The sequence below is a fragment of the Sander vitreus genome, chromosome 5 (assembly GCF_031162955.1).
Source record: "Sander vitreus isolate 19-12246 chromosome 5, sanVit1, whole genome shotgun sequence".
Classification (NCBI taxonomy): Eukaryota; Metazoa; Chordata; class Actinopteri; order Perciformes; family Percidae; genus Sander; species Sander vitreus.
The window spans coordinates 20,430,970-20,452,130 of NC_135859.1; the positions used below are offsets into that span (position 1 = coordinate 20,430,970).

A 21,161-nucleotide genomic window follows, 5' to 3' on the forward strand; every position below is an offset into this window, starting at 1 on the left:
TACAGATGAGATGCCAAAGCAAGTTAATTTGTTAATTTCAACCATGGAAACTGTTGAAATTAATTGTTGTTGTTCCCAGGACCAGAATTTAAATAAAAAACAACGTGGACCTGTCAGTTCCTACGACAGTGAAAGCTCTCTAAAAAGATTGCGCTTGTTGCAGTCTTTACGGTAACCAAGAAGGAAATCCCAACATGTGATTGGATGAGGGGCCAAGTTCTTTTACGCTGCGATCCTTCCTCATCACTCCGTGGATCTGTGGCTGCAGTAAAAGGACAGACCAAGCGGTCAAATAATAGCAGTTATACAGCGAGCTCCAGGAGAAATATGCTTTATAAAAAGTAGTAACCTGTCCAACGGAAGTAACCGCAGTAGTATACTATTTAAGAGCAGGTAAGCCGAGTCTTATTCTCTTAAAAAATAAGTCTGAACTTCCCGTTTCTGTGCCAAGAATTACGTTAACGTTAGTGAGCGGGGGATCAGAATGAATGACAGCATGTAAATAATCATCGGGCTATCTGTTTCGCGTTGTAGTACTGTTTCACTTTTACAAACATTGGGACTGTGGGCATTTCTGTCGTTGACCCGTTCGCTGAAATGTGCTCAAATTACGATACAGCTTGGTCCGTTTAGTTCTAACTAAGCTAGCAGTTAGCTTCTTGGCTTGTGCAGTAGCAGTTAGTTAGCTGCATTTATTATTTAATTATTATTATTTATGTTTGTGGTGGAGGTTTCTAGACTAACTAATACCACTAACCACAAGTTGAAGTTACGGTTATTTTGACATCGGATTTTTCTGTGTAAACGCAGGCCTAGTTGTTGCTTTTCCCTCCTCTTCCATCACCAAACAGAAGATGGAAGTATAAACAGTTGTCTTTCATTTGATCAGCTATGCATTATGCTGAATGAGAACTAGCTAGCTACGCCAAGACATAACCAAAGCCCGTCTACACGAAAGCCGTTCCACTCCCTATTCAGCCCCGTTATACCTACTTTGGTTGCAGTTCCACCAGAGTTCCACTGGGGGTGATCGCGGTCCAGTGCTAAATGAATAGGACTCTATGGAGCTAGACGGCTAAATTTGTCTCTTTCGCCTGATTGTCGTTGAGAAATCTCAGATTTGATTGTAGTTTTTGCAAGTTCAACATGGATTATAGGTCGAAAGTTGAATTGACGAGTACTTATGCCCTTTCGATTTGTTACAGGTTGAGTCGTTGTTGCCCATAACACGCTAGCATTCTGCTAATGAATGCTGATTGGTCAGTGAAGGATTGATTACGATCGGAGATCCCGCTTGACAGCATCCGAAGCACAACCAGAATGTCAGAGTGAATATTTCGGCGTGGTCTTTAAAACATTAGCAAACCTCTTTCTAGCACGTGTATTAACAGGGAGAGGCTAACCTGTCAGCTGTGTTGTCATGCCTCGAGAGAAAAAAGGAGCTTGCCGTAAAGCAGTATCTCTGGCCGTATATGTGTATGACGTCATTGACATTTTAAAAGGCTTTTTAGAACAAAAAAGCCACTTTAAAAAAATCTAACACCCAGCAGTGTGTGTTTTCTTAGCCTCCCCTTTCGAATGCAACATTCAAATTACTAGACAAAAAATGATATCCTGAGAAAAGTGGATTTTGAGGGGTATAGCTCTATAGAGTCCCATTCATTCTGCACTGGCCTGTGAGCGCCCCCTATATCGAACTCTGGTGGAACTGCAACCAGTTCAGAAGCCGGAAGTAATGAGAGAGTGGAACTTCTTCCCTTATTAGAAATTCTTTGACATAACTGATGTGACCAAATGTTTTACTGTCCCTTCTGTGGTTATTACCACATTAAACTGCATTACTATTGTTATATCTAACGTTACTTCAGTCAATACAGATATCATTTGCACAAATTATTTCTATATTAAGAGTATTTTCCGACGCAGTAATGTAAGACTTGAATAGTATAGATAGATAGATAGATAGATAGATAGATAGATAAATCAATCCTTTATTAATCCTTTACAGGAAATTACAGTGCCACAGCAGCTTCAAGACAAACATAACACCACACATTTCTCAAATATCTTCCATACCTAATAAGTTAAAATACAATAAATAAATAAATACTAGTACCATAATAATTTCTGTGCATAGATTGTGTCCTGTTTGCCACATTTGATTAGAACAAAATAAAGTGAAAATGTACTAGTAACACATATGAGATGTATGAAGTCCAATTCCAGCTGGCATTGAGTTATACATTTCTAATTATTAAACCTAAAGTTTAATTAGTCAGGTGTGGTACTTGTGACTGGTACTTAGATGGGTCAATTTCCAGCCTTGGCAAGATACTGCATTTGTGTGGAGATCTCAGCACAAGCTTTGAATAGCCAGTTTACTATAATTTTGATTAGCATTGAAGAAATCTAATTGCACAATTCTAGGTGGGTCGGTTGCCTGCTTTTATGAGCTATTTGCATACAAACAGTTACAGTTACAAATGTATTGTGTAAAGTGTCCAAGTCGGGCACCCGGATAGCTCAGTTGGTAGAGTGGGCACCCATATATAGAGGTTTACTCCTCGACGCAGCGAGCCCGGGTTCGACTCCGACCTGCGGCCCTTTGCTGCATGTCATTCCCCCCTCTCTCTCTCCTCTCTTCAGTTGTTCTGTCGAATAAAGGCCTAAAAATGCCCAAACAATAAAGTGTCTAAGTCGTGCATATACACTAGTTGTTCAAACACTGATACAAAGCTGGGCATGCTGATTAACTTTGGAAGGAAATTAAATGGGAAAAGGATTCAGTATCTCCACTGTATCAAATACTGACCTCATCAGGTGTGCGAATAACCAGAACATATTCTTGTACAGTGTACAACACACAGACTGGAATTCACAGAGGCTGTTTCCCTCTGAATATCAAATAAACAAGAGCATTACAATGGCTCTTGATTGTTTGTGCTGCTTACAGTCTGCCACTTTGGTCCTGGCTTTGATGCTTCTTTTTTCGAGGCAATGTTTCCTGCATATGAAGCTGTAAGCCAAGGCTCTGCCAGCTGGCTATGCTTGTAACTTCTTTTATCAGATATTTTGAGAGGGGTACATGATCACACCACAGTGTGCCTCTGAATCTGTTCTTCAACAACACATATGCAAATGGACAATCACACCCATTGTTGACTAAGAGTTGTTAAAGGCCAGTGGTAATTTATAAACTGTTTTATAAACATAACTGTTGCAAGCACTATTTGATGTAGCATGTGAGTGGCATCTTGTTTGAATACGTTTTAAATACTAGAATATATTTGTTTATCTTATCTCCATTTATATGGTGTTGTGGTTTTATGCGGGCGATTATTGATAACATAGCAAGAATAGTGTAGTAAAGAAATGGAGGAGGGCAGGAAAATGTTGACAGCACAGATCAGTGCTGTTTCTTGAATTAACTGGCCCTAGGTCTGTTATTTTGCTACCTATTTCAATCAAAGAAAAATGCTACTTCTTTTAGCATTCTGCTAGTCTCAGCCACTAAACTACAAGGAACTAAAATAGAAACTCCATGCAATAATGCTCACGTTGCTGTTAGCCACATAACTTGCTTACAGGTCCAGTTGCATTTCCTCTGGGTCAGGTCTTGACATTAAGGAAGGCTAAAAGACAGTTGGATTGAGAAATTATTCTGGCTACATTTCCTTTGTGGTCTGCTTTGCTGTCTTGGTAATATGGTGATGTTTGAGCAATCTGCCCTTATTGACATTCACATTTACATCACAAGATAGCATTATATCTATATCATATGTGTGGCAATTTAAGGTTGTTCTTTCAGTCTGTTAGCTCTGAACATTCGGTGGGAAGGCAGCATTTACTTTCTGGGTTCGTAGTCGAGGTCTGACCTTTTCCTACAATAATTATCACAAGGGGGAAGCCGCTCTTAATTGTCTATAATTTAGAAAGGTACATCAGCGTAGCTTTAACTGGCCTCTTTCTGCATCCACCACAACAAATGCCCAACACAATATAGTTGTGAATACATGACATGATACATATCATTTGTGTGATTGTTAGTTGGTGTCTTGTTCCCAACCTATGATACATGTTAATCTGCCTGTCCTATATTTTTGTCGACCGATGTCACCATGATTTCCTTGTTCTCTGTCTTCATGTGAAGCTCATTGCGAAAAGGATTATGACAATCTTCCAAAGCTTTGTTTCTCAGATCATGGTCTAAATCACTTCTGTCTACATCCAGATTAATGACTAGCCACTGCCGTCAGCGTTGGTAATCCTCGAATGTTGGACTGTCCATGCACACCAAGTGCATTTGTAGGCTTCTGTGATTACGTGTGTGTGTGAGTACGCTGACAGTCTTCACTTCTGACAGCTTACTGTCATATTGTACGAAGGTACGATAAGGGTCTGATGATGTCAAATGTTCAAAGGTTGTGGCAGTGGTGCACTTCAGGTCTCGACTGTAAGAAGCAAGAATATCTTAACCTTAAAGCAATAAATCTTAACAACCCTTTGACACCAAAGAATCGTCCCATGCATTCACACCATAAACAGTCAAATTGACTGGATTTTTATACTGTAGTCTTTTAATGTTGTGGGAAGCCAATAGAGCATCGAAGATTAATTGATTAGTTGTCAACTATTAAATTAATCACCAGCTATTTTGATCATCAATCGGTTTGAGTCATGTGGGGAAAAAAAAGTAAAAATTATCTGATTCCAGTTTCTTAAATGTAAATATTTTCTAGTCTCATCACTCCTCTATGACAGTAAACTGTATATCATTTGAGGACGTTACCTTGGATTTTGGGAAACGCTAATCGACATTTTTCAGTATTTTGTGACATCTCATAGACTAAGCTACTAATCAATAACCATTAGCTGCAGCCCTGGAAGCCAACTTTAATGGTCCGTTAATGGTAATAAAAACTACTGCATATAAATGTTTTTGCACAAAGACCTTCTTGTAATATTCAGTACCCTAAAACAGTTACTTACTACAGCCAACTTTTGCAATCAATTGTACAGTAATTTCCCCAAGCAGGAAGATAAAGATAATTTCTCCACAAAAAATTGTCATTTTGTCAAATTTGTTATTCTTTCCTTTCTTAGCAGCTTTCCACCAGTGGACCTTACAGACCAGTGATTGCCCACCATGTTGTCCAGGTTGAGGACAACCTGGTCCCTGAGGCCCTGTGTCTCTGTTTGCAGATGGGCACACACCAAAGAGAAGGGCAAGCCCCTTATGCTCAGCCCTCGCACCAACAAAGTGAGTGGATCACTGACGTGTGTGCGTGCGTGTGCGTGTGTGTGTGTGTGTGTGTGTGTGTGTGTGTGTGTGTGTGTTCATTTAAAAATATATAGTGGATAAACAGATGGCAACTTTATTAACATGTCTTGCATAATGTCAGTCCATTTCTGCTAGATCCATGCCAAATATGTAAAGTAGGCTAAGCTTTTTGTGTGTCGGGGTGGAAAATAATTTGAATGCATTTCAGAATTTCAGATTATTCTTTACGATGAATAAATAAATACCACAAATGTACTGCAAATCATAACTGGAGCATAAACAAAATTTGTGTGTGTGTGTGTATATATATATATGTATATATGTATATGTATGTATATGTATGTATGTATATATGTGTGTATGTATGTGTATATATATATATATATATATATGTATGTTTCTACTTAAGAAAACCTCCTTTTGTTAACAATGGTTAGTTTTTTCTTATATCTCTTCCTGTGTTCCCAGTGTGTGTGTGTATATATATATATATATATATATATATATATATATATATATATATATATATATATATATATATATATATATATATATATATATATATATATACACACACACTATATATATATGTGTGTGTGTATATATATATATATATATATATATATATATATATATATATATATATATATATATATATATATATATATATTTATTTGTTTCTACTTAAGAAAACCTCCTTTTGTTAACAATGGTTAGTTTTTCTTATATCTCTTCCTTTAATTTTGAGGTCCCATATCCAAGTCTTTTTTTCATTCTTTCAATCCTCTGACACTCAAATGATCTTCAAAGCATGATGTTTCTCCAAGAAGTAGAATATGTAACAACCACGAAATACAAAGTAACTGATTGCTTCTGCTGAACTTGTCTGGTAGTTGCTTTTAATTTTCCTCTGCTAATTGACTTGTCCTAGCTTCTAACACTTGCTTTAAATTGAGACCTTAAGGGGATGGTTCTTAGGCATTTAGGAAGCTAAACAAATTGATCATGTCATTTTTATCAATCCAAAGCCGCTGTACTTGTTTTTGAATTTTTAAAATACTGGAACCAGGACAACAAATACAAGTGAATAAAACAAAACGTTCCAATTTCTAAATAGTTTCCTAAGGACATCATTATTGATATAAACCTAACATGATCTTTTTCTGAACCCTTTGCTTTACTAGACTTCTAGTAAAAAAGAAAATGCTAAACTGCTTCCAAAATATCCAGATGAAAAGCACACACCTGACCACACCCAGCATCACTCTTGATGCCCAAGCTTAATAAAAAACCGTTGCACTGAGAAGGTTTTAGCCCCGATTTACCATGTCTGACCACACCCAGCAGCATCACTCTTGGGTGTGGTCAGACATGGTAAATCGGGGCTAAAACCTTTCTCAGTTCAACAGTTTTTTATTCACTTTGGGCAGTTTTTTTTTTCCTGCACTGCAAAGGCTTGTAACTTTTAAACAATTTTTCAGCTGGTGTAAGTTGCTGTAAGTTGCTCTGTAATGTATATTTACTACCCAATACAATATATCTATCACATTGTTTGGTGTCTTGCATTTGACATTGTTTGAGTCGTGCTGTAAATTGTTTGGCTGGCAGGGGTTTCTTGTCAGGTTTTTCCAACTTCTGAAAGCTACAAATGACATTTAAAACATGAGACTGTAACTGCTTGAAGTGACAGAGTCTCACTATGTGCAGGCTATGCTAAATGTAGCCTTTACTACACATGTTGTGCTAAATATAAACATTCCAACCTACACAAATCTCAGGGTCCAGATGGCATTAGCTGTAAGGTCTTGCGGTCATGTGTTGATTCACTAGTATTTCCTTTCCAAAGGCTGTTTCAGCGGTCACTGGACTGGGCAGTTCCTGACTTGTGGAAGCAGTCTCTAATTGTACCTGTGCCCAAAAACAATAGGCCTAAAGAGATGAATGACCTGCGACCTGTTGGCCTAACCTCAGTACCTATGAAGTGCTTTGAGAAGATAGTGTTAAAACATCTCCTCACTGAAGTCTCACCATTCTTGGATCCTTATCAGTTTGTGTACCAGCCAGATAGGGGTGTCACGATTCTCCAAATCCTCAATTCGATTAAATCTTTGATTCTAAGGTCACGGTTCGATTCTCGATTTACATTAAAGCACAGGTTGCTATGCCATTATTCGAATAATATTCGAAGATTTAATGCTCAAATGCAGCCTGTTATTAATATGTACTACACTACTCAGGCTTACGCATTGTCAATTCCACTATAAGCAGGTGGTTGTTGTTACATATTCTGTCCACTAGAGGGACTTCCAACATTAGCCTGGCCTTGAAGGGGATCTACGTCACAGCGCATTGCATTTCCAACACGCCGCTCTCTTTTTACATTCATTTCCCACCACGAGCACACAGCGACACAAATCAACAGAGAACTCTGTAATGAAACATTATCTAACAAGTGTAGTGAAGCAGATCTGTCCTCGGTAAGCACAATCATATCATGTTAGAAAGCAGAGCCGAAACGATTTGTCAAAAAAATAAAGTAACAAAAGTGTTAGCTAAGATGATAACTAAGCCAAACGGTGCTGTCACTGCTATCAAACGTTGTCACTCACTGGAAATCCAAAATACTTCCACACCGGTGACTTCAGTGAAGGAGGAGGGGGTTCAAGTTCTGTCGATGGGTCTCCTGCATCTGCAGTTGCCATGCTATCTTTTGACTGGCTGTAGCTAAGTTAGAGGAGTTTGACTCGCAGCACTTTCAACACGTGTGTTTTTTTCCGCTTGACAAGCCGACCGGACATGACATGGCGGCGTGGCAGCATCGACGATTCCATTCAAGTTCGAGATTGTGACTTCATTTCGGTCGATTTCGAATTAAAATCAAAATCGTGACACCCTTACAGCCAGAGCAGGGGGTTGAGGATGCACTGCTGACAATAACCAACAGTTTATATGAACATTTTGAACTACCCAACAGCTTGGTGAAGATTGTATTTGTTGATTTTAGCAGTGCTTTTAACACTATTGAGCCTAGCCATCTGCTGGTGGGCAAGCTGATGGATCTTGGGGTTAATCCTAGGCTTATTTTGTGGATTAATGATTTTCTTTTGAAGCAAATTCAACAGGTTAGATTTAACACAGCTGTTTCCTTCCCTAAATCTATAAATACGATGGCCCCACAGGGCTGTGTTTTGTCTCCAATATTGTACACGCTGTATACGAACGAGTGTCGAGCTTCAGTCTCCACTCGTACCTTTTTCAAGTATGCAGATGACACAGCCTTGGTGGGGCTCCTAAAGCCTAATAAATCATCCCTGAGTGGTTTTGAGGAAGAGGTAGGGAACTTTATTCAGTGTTGTTCTGACTATTTCCTATAAGGTCAATGTGACTAAAACAAAGGAAATGGTCATAGATTTTAGACGTAGTAAAGGAGAAATCCCACTCACCAAGGTTAATAATGAATCCATCAAACGAGTAAATACATACAGATACTTAGGGATAGAGATGACCAGCTGAGGTTTGGTATGTGCCACTGAAAAGGCCAAAAAACTGCAACAGCGAATGTTCTTTTTACGTAAACTGTCCAGTTTTAATGTGGATCAATATATTTTGCAACTGTTTTACAAGGCTGTCCTTTGGTCTGGTTTGGAAACATGCACAGCCTAGACCAGAATAGGTTGCAGCGCATGGTCAGTATGGCGAGTAGGGTTGGTATGGCGAGTAGGGTCATTGGGTGTGACCAGATGTCAGCTGCTCAGCTGTGTAAGGACCTTATTGTGAGTAAGGCGCAGCAGATTCTAGGTGACCCTGCTCACCCTCTGCACAATAGGTTCCAACTAAGCTATCGGGGCAATGGTAGGATTCTGCAAAGGAAAATAAGAACAGCCAGGTTTAGCAAGTCTTTTGTTCCTTCAGCAATTGGACTGTTGAATGAGACGGACAATACAAAAACTGTGTGTGTGTAATAGTGGATTCAATTTCTGTTCACATTCTCAGGGATCATGTAGCCCACTGCACATCGTAGTGAGTGTGTGTGTATGCTGAGGGTATTACTGAACAGTAAAGGTCTTAGTGTTGGAGAAATGCATTGTTTATTACACTACACTGTCAGCAAGATTGTGATTGTTATACAATACAAATTGTTTCAGTTCAACAGAAAAATGATAGGATATAGAGATGTATATATTTAAGGAATACATATAAAGACAGTAGTACGGTGGTTTTTGAGCCCTGTTTGAATCACTCAACACACAAAAGAAATGCTAAAAAGCAATTTGAACAAACCAAGAGACGTTTAAACATTCAGTTCCAGGTAAAAGGAGAAAAACTAAAGCTAGAGAGAGATTTGCAGCATGTTGCATTATGTTAACAGGAACTGAGTCCCAGAGCTGTGTGAAGTGAAATGCTCCATCAGCATGACTCAGGATTTTGCCAGGGGAGCCCCCAGCTTCATCACTCTGAGTATTTAACCCCTTCCCCAGCCCCAGACATTATGGCTTCCATGTGTTATGCCCATATTCAGAGATGGGTTGGTAAACCGACATAAACTGCAGGATCACGAAGACGCGTTGTGTCCCTCCTCCCCCATGCTCTCTTTTATACAGGGGGTGTTTTTGCCACTACGCCTCCTTATTGGCTTCTTTGAGGCTACTCCCTCTCTTATCTCTCTTCCTTCCTTTCAGCTGGTCTGCCCCTTTCACTCAGCTGTCCACCCTTTCCTTTTAAGAGTCAATAGGTTAGCCCGGTCTCAAAGGTCATCCAATGTGCCCTCTGGTGAGCGGTGACAAAACTACATCACAGTATGTGAACCTCTCCTGCAGCAGCAATTCTGAAAATTGGTTCAGTGATTATTTTTTGTGTGTGTTATTGTTATAAGAGGTGATTAAGTCATTTTGAGTATGAAACTTAAAAGCAGAACGTCATGCAGCGGAGAGAGATGATATTTAAACTTGTGAGCATGTGAAGTGATGCCTATAAAATACATCATACAAGTGTGTTATGTGTCTGTAGATGTATAATACTACAAGAAACGTTGGGGGCGAAAAGTTTTAACATTTGTAATACCAACTTTCAATGGAGCCTTTTACCATTGTAATAGAGATTGCATTTCATTGCAATTTTTCTGGATCGCCTACAAGAATACCTAACTACTGACAATCAATTTGGTTTTAAAAGTAGACATGGCACAGATATGTGTATATATGCCCTGAAGGAAATTTTCAGTAAGTATAGAAGACATAACACTACAATAGTTTTCTGGACGCATCAAAAGCCTTTGATTGTATTAATCATGGTAAATTGTTTTAACAAACTACTTGAGCGAGAGGTCCCTTGATATTTGATAAGGATTTTGGTACTCATATCAAACCATGCAGGTAAGAGTATATCTGCACCCTTTTTAGTGACTAATGGGGTTTGACAAGGTGGAATACTGTCACCTCTTCTCTTTAATTTGTATATGGATGATCTTTCTAAAAAGTTAAAAGAGTGAAAAACTGGATGTATGGGGGCTAGTGTTATTAATCATCTGATGTATGCTGATGACTTAGTCGTCATGTCTCCGTATAGTGCCGGCCTACAACAATTGGTTAGAGTTTGCTCACAGTATGGTGTGCAGCATGACATCAAATTTAACTCTAAAAAGACCAAGGGGGAAAACTTTTCCTTCCTTTTTTTTTATGGCAAACCAAGTATTAAATGTAGATGTTTCTGTCACATCTTTAGAAATGATTTATGTGATGATGATGATGTTCAGCGCCAGCGTTGCAAACTGTATGCACAAGCCAACATGCTGGCATGCAAATTTCACATGTGCACAGATGATGTTAAAACTGCCCTTTTTAGAGGCTACTGTACTCCAATCTGTACAGCCAGACTTGTGGTGCAGCTTTAGTAAGGCAAAAATGAGAAAGCTTCAGGTGGCATTTAATGATGTATTCAGAATCTTTCTCAAACTGCCAAGATGAACAAGTGCGAGTCATATGTTTGTGACTAGCAATGTTCCCGCCTTTCATGCTGTTTTGAGAATTTTTATGTATACATTTATGAGTCACTTTAATTTTAGTGGCTTTAGCTGATCCCACACAGAGTGACACAAGGTACACTTCTTGCTTTCGGAAACATCACTTTGATCTTATGAAATTCAATATTTTTGTCTTGTCTGTGTTGTGTTTTGCATGTTTTGGTACTGATATGGACCAGTGTGTCTGAAATAAAGTTGAATTGAATTATATATGTGGACCTAACAGAAGTCTTAATTAGAAATACTAGAAAAGTACACTTGTCTCTTTGCGAGAAGAGTTCAGAAGTTCAGAGTGTGAAAACATGACATACTTTACATATTTGCACAAGCACAGTACACTATTTTAAAACATGTAAATATTTTCAGATTTTAAAACCTGTTGAACTCTTAAGTATTAAAGTTGTTCTCTAACAATGAGTAGTTGACATAAGTTAGATAACTATATTCTCTTAGTCTCCCACCTCACTCCTCTCTCTTTCTTTTGTTTTTCCCCAGGGCATGGCCTTTTCTCTACCGGAGCGACAGATTTTAGGAATACATGGTCTTTTGCCTCCCAAAGTGGAGACTCAGGATATTCAGGCCATGCGCTTTCAGAATAATCTAAAGAAGATGACTGATCCCCTACAGAAGTAAGGACATATTTTGCTTAAAGCACCTGAAAAGTACAGACACAGTATGATCGTCTCTGTTTTGCTTTGAGGCATTCGTTAGTAATCATATGTTTATCTGAAATATTTCCCTCTATACCAGGGGTGTCAAACTGAATTTCACTAATGGCCACACTGGAAAATGAGAATCACATTAAGTGCCAGACATGTACGGGTTTATTGACATGCTTTTATTCAATCCAAAAAGTTAAATATCTTTGACTGTGTTATTGCATTATCGTATAGTCTTCTCACTCACAGTTTGGTCCACATAAAGTCCTAAAAAAGTCAGCAAAAATGTTCTTAGCCATCACAGAAGAAAGCACCTAAAAACTTTGAAAAAAGCAACAAAAACGAAGAAAAAGCGAAAAAAAACTAGGTGGGCCAAAATGTATTGTAAACCAAAATTGATATACGGGCCGGATCAAAATCTGTGAGGGGCCGGATTTGGCCCGCGGGCCTTGAGTTTGACACGTGTGCTCTATACGGTTTAACTTTTCCTCTCTCTCTTTCCTCATTTTTCTTCCTTTTCCGTACAGGTACATCTACTTGATGGGCATCCAGGAAAGGAATGAGAAGCTTTTCTATAGGGTGTTGATGGAAGACATAGAGGAATTGATGCCAATTGTCTACACTCCCACTGTAGGATTGGCCTGCACACACTATGGACACATATTCAGAAGACCCAAGTAAGCATGCAGTAAAGCTACTTTGGCGGCAGACATACTGTGCCTGTTGCACTCTCAGGAATTAATATTTAAGACAGAGAAGAAGAAAATTTAACTCAACGCCTATAGTCTACACTGCTTTAGGCCTGATGTGCACAAAATCCATCCTCCTGAAAAAAGTGACATGGAAACATATAAAGAATTGTTCTGGGTAAAATATAGGCTTTTACTGGAGCTGTTGATATTCTTAAAATGGTGAATGGGTGTTAAATTTGTGTCAACCCCTTGACTAAAATAATGTAACAGATGTTATTGTACTGGAGATATATTTTGTCTCACTGTTTTGTAGTAAATAGAATCTTACAGTGATCATTAAAGTAGTCAACTCATCATCATGTTTCTCTCACAAGAGGTTTGTTCATCTCCATTCTGGACAAAGGACACATCCGTTCCATCCTGGACAACTGGCCAGAGACTGATGTTGCAGTGAGTACCTGACTGACCCCCACAGTACACCACTTCAGCTAATATCTATATTACAGTGTAAGTGAGACTCCTAGGGACGTTCATCGTTCTCAAACCCACAGACTGAGGATTTTAGAAATAGTGAAGAAAGAAAAGAAAGAAACTGTGCATATGGAGATCGTCACTATGAATAGATGGAACTCAGAGTTATAAATATCACAGTAAAATTTAGGGAAAGTCTTTTCCACATTTGTATACATTTACCTTCCTTGTATTTTGCTTGCAAAATGTTAATCTGCAGTTCTGCTGACTAATGTATTTATTTTCCACCTCCTCTGTAGGCAGTAGTAGTAACTGATGGAGAACGTATTTTAGGATTAGGGGATCTGGGTGTTTATGGAATGGGCATCCCTGTTGGAAAACTTTGCCTGTACACTGCCTGTGCCGGCATTAGACCTGAGAGTTGTCTGCCTGTGGTGATAGATGTTGGCACAAACAATGAGGTAAGAAAGTTATGTATATATTTCTGTATACTGTATGCATGCACGTGTACACCTCATCATCCTTCATGTGTTTGCCCTTGCGAATCAGACTCTCCTCAGGGATCCGCTGTACATGGGGCTGTACCAGGAGCGAGATTGCTCTCAAGCCTACGATGATCTGATTGATGAGTTCATGGAAGCTGTGGTGGACAAATACGGGCAGGACACACTGATCCAATTTGAGGACTTTGGGAACCACAATGCCTTCCGCTTCCTTAGAAAGTACAGGGAGAAGTACTGCACCTTCAATGATGATATCCAAGGTTCACATATAACCCTTCACACAACACTTCGGATTTGTACTTGTTGTCATAGTGCCATAAAGTTTACCCATTCAATTAAAAGCAACAATTGAATTTAGTACAGTTCCGTTGGTGTTAAAGAACCATTGCTTGTTTCAGCCCATCACAACAAATTATTAGTCTTTATTTTCTACCTTCCAGCCAACAGTTGGTTTCTTTTCATTTCATCATTTGAAATTGCAGAAACCTGAAACTTGCTTGAATGAAATAATCTACAGTGGACATATTGTGACCTTTAAGTCACATTACTGCTGCAAGGAAATGCTGTTGCAAGCAGGGACCATTTTAAAAACTGGGCTGAAATACAATGCATTCATGAGCTCATATTTCACTTAAAATCAAATCCAAAAGGCTGAACAACAAGCACAACGTAACTTGAAAAAAGCACTAATTGAACCCTCCTACATTTAAAATGGTAATTGATCTGTTCTCTTTAAGGCAGAGATGTTGTTGTTTACTGTTGGGTTCTTCTGCATGTTTCCAGGCACTGCGTCTGTAGCCCTTGCTGGTCTGTTAGCAGCCCAGAGAGCCATTGGCAAACCCATCACTGAACATCGGGTGCTTTTTCTGGGAGCTGGAGAGGTAAAATAATATTTATCCATTAATCAAATGAAGTTCTTTTCGGTTAGGTTTTTTTTTTTTTTTCTCTCTCTTTTTCTCTCTCCAATGTTTCCATATATTAAAATAATTTGGATGTTTTTTTGATCATGCACAACAAAGCAAAACATGCAAGAAATAACCCCCCTTCCAGTACCATGGATAGAGCCACTTGGCCAGGCATGCCAAAGCACCTATTTATGAACTTCAATATCCAATTGAAAATAATCTCAAAATGAAATAGAACAACGTGTCAACATAAAACGCAACGCTTTCAAGCCGGGGAGCGGAGTTCACTTTGCTGCGAAAACAAAATACTTTCACCAAGGAAACTCGTTCGTTCCTTGGTAGTGTTTTAACCACAATCTTTTTCCTAAACTTAACTAGACGTCTTGGTGCCTAAACTTAACTTCCATTGCCGCCACATGACACACTCACTTTTTCTCAGCAAAATTCAACTTCCGTGGCCCCTGAAAGGACAGTCATCTGGCGGTGCCTGTACCCGGCTCAAAGTCACCTATTGGCGGCTAAACTCAACTACCAACTCCCGCTCGGATTTTATCGTTCTATCGCATCTGTTCACGTTACAGCACTGTACTTGAAAGTTGAAATTACTTCTATTTTAGGTATATAACATATGGTCTATTGGTGAAGTAGAATTCATCACTTTAAGGGTAGAGGGATACATTTTGTCCCCAACGATGATAAACCTAATTCAGCATAGGCAGGGATATGTAGACCAGAAAGGGGGAAATCCCACACATGCCCCCCCAGCAAATCACACCCTGCCCCTACTGACCAGAGCTGGTAATACCAAAGACATGATAGGCCAACATTTCTTAAGAGCTTAAAATAATTGAAACTGTGCTCAACATTGACCAAAACCTTTCTTGGGAAAAGGTGGATTTTCTTAGGCATCTTAGGCATTGTCTTATTAGAAAATAAGGTTTAAAGTTGTATTAAGGATACACTGTCTAAGTACTTTGAAAATATAACTTTGTGCAATTATTTCCTCCTTAGGCCGCCCTTGGTATTGCCAATCTGATTGTCATGGCCATGATGGAGAAGGGGATGACCCAAGCTGAGGCCAGAAATAAGATCTGGATGTACGATAAACATGGCTTACTAGTAAAGGTTAGTCTGTTTGACAAAGACATCAACAACCAGAACATATGTCATATGCCTGTGTGGCTTACTGCCTGGCTCACTGTATAATTGGTGAACAGAGGTTTTCTTCTGTATTGATTTTTTGTCGCCACCAGGGAAGACCTCAGGAAACAGACTCTAACCAAGAGGCATTTGTCCATGACAGTCCAGGGACTGTACAGAGCTTCCTAGATGCTGTCAACACCATCAAACCCACAGCTATCATTGGTAAGGAACTACTTATTTTCTGTATTGAAATTTCTTGGAACTGTAAAGCACAGTTTGGAATATGCATTTTTAAGTTTTAGTCGTTAAACAAATTAATTCACAGTGCTCTTATATGTTATGATTTGTTTCATTTTATCCAAGCAGGAGATTCGATCAGCCCGATTGAATAACTATATTTTATATTTAGGCTATTTATTATTCATTCAATCATTAAATCTAAGTTTCTCTTTCCTTCTTCCAGGTGTGTCAGGAGCTGGACGTCTGTTCACCCCCGATGTCATCAAGGTCATGGGAACCCTAAACGAACGACCAATCATCTTTGCCCTGAGCAACCCAACCAATAAAGCAGAGTGCACAGCAGAGGACGCCTACACACTCACTGATGTACACAGTTCTTTCTTCTTTCCTGTCCTTTGCTTCTTTTTGACTAACTCTGAAATCAAGCATTAATAGTTCCTGTGCTGCCAAATCACTTTCCATGTTATTGTCCTTTCTTTTTCCCCTATCATCACCCTTTTACTTTTTTGTTTCTTTGTCCCACAGGGTAGATGTCTTTTTGCCAGTGGCAGTCCATTCGGTCCAGTGACTCTGAGTGATGGCCGCGTCATCACTCCTGGACAAGGGAACAACGCCTACATCTTTCCAGGTGAAAGAAAAAAGAAATTGAAAATTCATAATTTATATTAATGAGAGAGTATGGATTATGTACAGATTCCCTCGACATACAAAATGACTGTCAAATAACGTACAGTGTCAAGAAGCAACCAAAGCTTAGCATTTGCACAATGTCTGCACTATGGGGAGACTTATTGACAATAAACACAATGCAAAAAGTAAAGCCAGTGTGTTTTAAAACATACTGTATGTGCATTTCAGGTGTGGCTTTGGCTGTGATCCTGAGTGGAGTGAGACACATCAGTGACACAGTATTCTTAGAGGCTGCTAAGGTCTGAAGTCATTACTAAGTATCTCTCAGTCTCTTCTTTAAACTTGCTGATTTTCATCTTTACCTTTTCTCGAACCCATCCTGCACTTCTTTGCTGACTCTGTCATGTATGCATACGCTGTAGATGGTCATAGAAACCCTTTTTAACCCTTTGGTGTCTCATGTTTCCTCTCTTTCTAGACTAACAGCTAACAGATAAAAATAAAATATATATATATATATATATATATATATATATATATATATATGTATATATATATATATATATATATATATATATATATATATATATATATATATATATATATAAGGCTGATCCTGCTTTGCACTTTTTCTATCTGTCTTCCCAATATGATATCTTGCCAGCATTCCTTGTTCAATATTAAAATATTTTGCATGAAGAAAACACTGTTATTTGCATGTATGTAATATGAGTAGTGGTTGTTTGGTCATTTCTGTCTCTTGATCTAACACTTCTTATTTTTCTTATATCTTGTTATTCTTATTCAAAAGCACATATTATTATATTTTTTACTTAACACTTGTGTGATGGCAAACTGTATAAGGAGCAAATAATAGTAGTAGTTTTTATGTCTCTGGGTTTTTTTTTTTTTTTCAACCCTAGAAATTCATCTTTAGCCTAAAAGTGTTTGTATATTCCTTTCCAGACCCTTGCAGAGCAGCTGACAGATAAAGAGCTCGAAGAAGGCAGACTCTATCCTCCTCTCTCCAACATCAGAGAGGTCTCTGTCCGGATGGCTGTCAAGGCAAGTCTCCTGAAAATGACAATTTCTCTTAATGACAATACTAAAGGCCCCAACCGTGGCTGAATATTTCTGCTATTGATAAACGTATGAATGTGAGTCCAAACCTTAACTGGTCCTGCCTTTTACCTCCTCTATCATCATCTGATTTTCATAATCCATGACCCAGTTCCACCACAGCCTGACAAACATAGTAAGCTGTAACCTTAAACTAGTTAGCTCTTTGGTTGTACTAACGTTTGGTCAGTTTATCTTCCATTTGTCTGCAAAGTACTTGTATCTGTGTGTTCTATTTGTGTTTGCCTCTCAGTATTAGTCAATGCTAAACCTTCTTTTTCTGCTATAGGTGGTGGAGTTTGTCTATTCTAACGGCATGGCGTTTCGCTACCCTGAGCCTGTGGACAAGGATAGCTTTGTACGGTCTACTATGTGGGACACCCAATACGACTCCTTCTTGCCAGACACCTATGACTGGCCAGCTGTCAGCTTCAGCCCCAAGACTAACTAGAAGTAGACCAGACCCCCACTCTGCCCTTTGTTTTCTGCTCAATTCTTAATCACAGATCTTTTGAGATTATCATAATTTTCTTAGTGCAAACATGTGCTCATGAAAACAGGCAGTAAAAGTCCATTACTGCTGCCCTGGTACTGCATTTGCACTAAAACAGCTTTATTAGATCGGTGAAAAGGTAGAGTGGAAAATGGCATTTGAAAGAGGATATTTGAATGGAAATGGCTATTTTATACTTCACATCCCAGTTCTTTATCACCTCTGTATCACATGTAAACCTACACAGTACCTGGAGTGCCACCTGGTGGTGGGAAAAGGCAGTGTGGAAATCTGGTTTCATTGTTGAAACTTTGAGATACATTTAAATTTGTTTACACTGTTTTGAAAAGAAAATAACAGACATAACAATGTGTTATATTACAGTAAATTACCACAATAATTTGTGATTGTTATGTACTAAAACACCAAACTTTCACCCAACAATTTGAATGCTAATTAGATTGCGCTGAATAGTAATAGTAATAAACCAAACACTCTACACTATGCCTCTGCTCAAGGTTAAGCTGGATTTTTACAAGTAGAAATGACTCCATGATTTGTTTTGTGTTTGTGTTATCATCCACTATCTTTCTTTTTAGTCATAAATAACCTGGAAATAAGTGGGTGCCATGCTAATCAAATGCCATACACATACATTATATACAATACTATTGTCTTTTTCACCAATTTTAAAAGTTACTCACTCCATATTTTATGTATTGATGATTCTAATTTGATGCAAAACAGCTGTTGTATACACTCCTGATGCAGAGCTTAGCTAGCACTTACTACTACTTTGACTATACGTAGCTACTTAGAGATTGCCAAACTAAATGCCCGGTTATTAACATGAACAACTAAAGAAAGACCTCGAAAATGATGATGAGATCTTATGAAGGGAAATTTAATAAAAATTATATCTAAAAACGCTCGAGAAAAAAACATCCACTCCAGCATTTCATTTGTTTGAAGGCTTTTGTCACATTGTATTTATTTCTCTGTATTTATTTTGTTTTAATTTCTGCGTTTGTATTTAGATGTCATGAACACTCCTTTTAATAAATTGTGGTAAGAAAAAAAAACATCCCTAAAAATGAACCCTATTGCTGAACTTTGACAAATTGAATACAACCTATACCCTAAATATTTAAGGAAACAATGTGCTGTGTCAAATTGTTGGATACACATTTTTTTTCTCGATTTTAATTATATTTTGTGTACTATACATACACTTTTGTAGAAACTGAGACTGTCTACTGAAAGTGTTTATAAACAAATTGGTCTATGGGTTTCACTCCTTGGAACATATTCAACAAATTTAGAGACTAGGCTTTACTGTTCTGGTCTACAGTGAGCATTACTAATAACTGATAACACTAACACAGTCCTATTAGCACAGACAAGAAAGAGAGATGGAAACTACCTTAGGCAAGTTTATGTGTATAGTACCTTTAAATGAGGCAATTCAAAGTGCTGTACATGAGACATAAAAGGCATTAGGAAAAACACAAGCCAATACAAAGAAGACATAAATAAGATTTAGAAGAGTAAAATTAAATATAGGATACAAAATAAGCTAAAACAGAATAAGACAGATTACAGTCTAGTGCAAGGTATGAATAAATAGTACTACATGTAATTTCATAAAAGAGAAAAGTCTCAAGTGTTAATTTAAACGAACAAAGCTGGAGCAGACCTCAAGTTCTCTAGAAGTTCCACATATGTGGTGTTCTTTATTATTGGCAAATTAAGAAAGTGACCCAAACAGCCCGCTGGGACACAAACATCTTGAAATTGAAATCTTGACCTTTTTAATACAGTAGGTTCACTAATATTCTGGGGAATAAAAAAAGTTTCTGCTCATTCATGTTCATCTCCCAAAATGATCCTGGCACTGTTAAGGGGTAATGCTGCCTACAAGATAATCACATAGATTGTTACTGGCAATATATATTTGTTATGAAGAAACAGCAATGCTAGATCATTTTGTGATCCCAGTGATCTCCTATCAGCTATACATTTTAATAGTCACAGTTAGAGAAAATGACAGAAGCACAACCTCCTCAAGATCATAACATGCATTTCTCAAAGTAAGATATCCATCAACTATATTCCAGTTCTATTTTCCTAATATTTCACATCTATATGTCTATGCCATCTACAGTGTGATGTACTGCGCTTACAGTATCTCAATCAATCAATTTATTTGTCACGTGAAATCATATAAAATACAATTTCAATTAAATGTAATCCTCTTTATATTTTGCTCTGTGCTCTGACAGACCAATGCAGTCTCTCATAGTGATTAAGCCAAAGAACAAAAATTATGTGTTTAATGTAAAATGTCAGAATTGAGAAACCCTGACCATATACAATGGACACAAACACATACACACACCCTCACAGTTAAAATGTGTTTAAGTCTGGTTTCAATGTAACGGTTTCATTTTAGTCTATTTCATTCATATGTATTTTGTATATGTATTCGTATATTGCTCACAGCACTGAATCAAAAAAAAAAGCTGTTTCGTTCAAAATTATGTAATTGTGTAGTATTCAGTGAGCAGCTTTTCCTCTGATAGACCGTGCAGCTTCAGGTTGTGAACACATTATACAGGCAACGTTTTGTACTCAAACATTTTACTATAGTTGTATTTAAAAGAAACTATTTAGGAACAGTTTAACCTCAGTAAGTGTTGGCTCATGTGTCTATCCAGTTGTTATTACTGACCATAATCGTCCATTATGAGTTTTTACTGTGTTCTGTAAGAATTTGTTTTGCTCATGTGATTCTTGTCGACCCCATAAGGTAACTCCATATTTCATTGAAATGTGCCTTCAAGTCTGTGTTTCTGAAGTTTATTTTTGTTAAATAATATTGCCTTAGCGTTTGTGCGTTTCTGCTGTTAAAAGTACAGAATAAAATCAGTTTTCACACTGGCTCCTTTGGCTGCTGATTTTTAATTTGCAAATGTTTTCTGTGACTGACCAACTTTATTCATTCAA

The 21,161-nt window shown here is 38.0% G+C and overlaps 1 protein-coding gene across 2 annotated transcripts; it reads left to right on the forward strand.

The window, feature by feature from the left end:
* Positions 1-224: 224 nt before the first annotated feature.
* Positions 225-21,095, forward strand: me2 (malic enzyme 2, NAD(+)-dependent, mitochondrial). Of its 2 annotated transcripts, none has more exons than XM_078250917.1 (15): positions 225-393; positions 5,104-5,260; positions 11,796-11,929; positions 12,487-12,636; positions 13,026-13,101; positions 13,422-13,583; positions 13,672-13,885; positions 14,409-14,506; positions 15,542-15,655; positions 15,784-15,895; positions 16,137-16,279; positions 16,439-16,541; positions 16,772-16,842; positions 17,510-17,608; positions 17,952-21,095. In XM_078250917.1, exons 2-15 carry the CDS (start codon positions 5,147-5,149, stop codon positions 18,111-18,113), a joined length of 1,752 nt encoding a protein of 583 aa, XP_078107043.1. In that variant the 5' UTR covers positions 225-393; positions 5,104-5,146; the 3' UTR covers positions 18,114-21,095. The 2 variants fall into 2 exon arrangements, with proteins under 2 accessions (XP_078107043.1, XP_078107044.1); XM_078250918.1 differs by having other exon boundaries at positions 5,107-5,260.
* Positions 21,096-21,161: the final 66 nt, after the last annotated feature.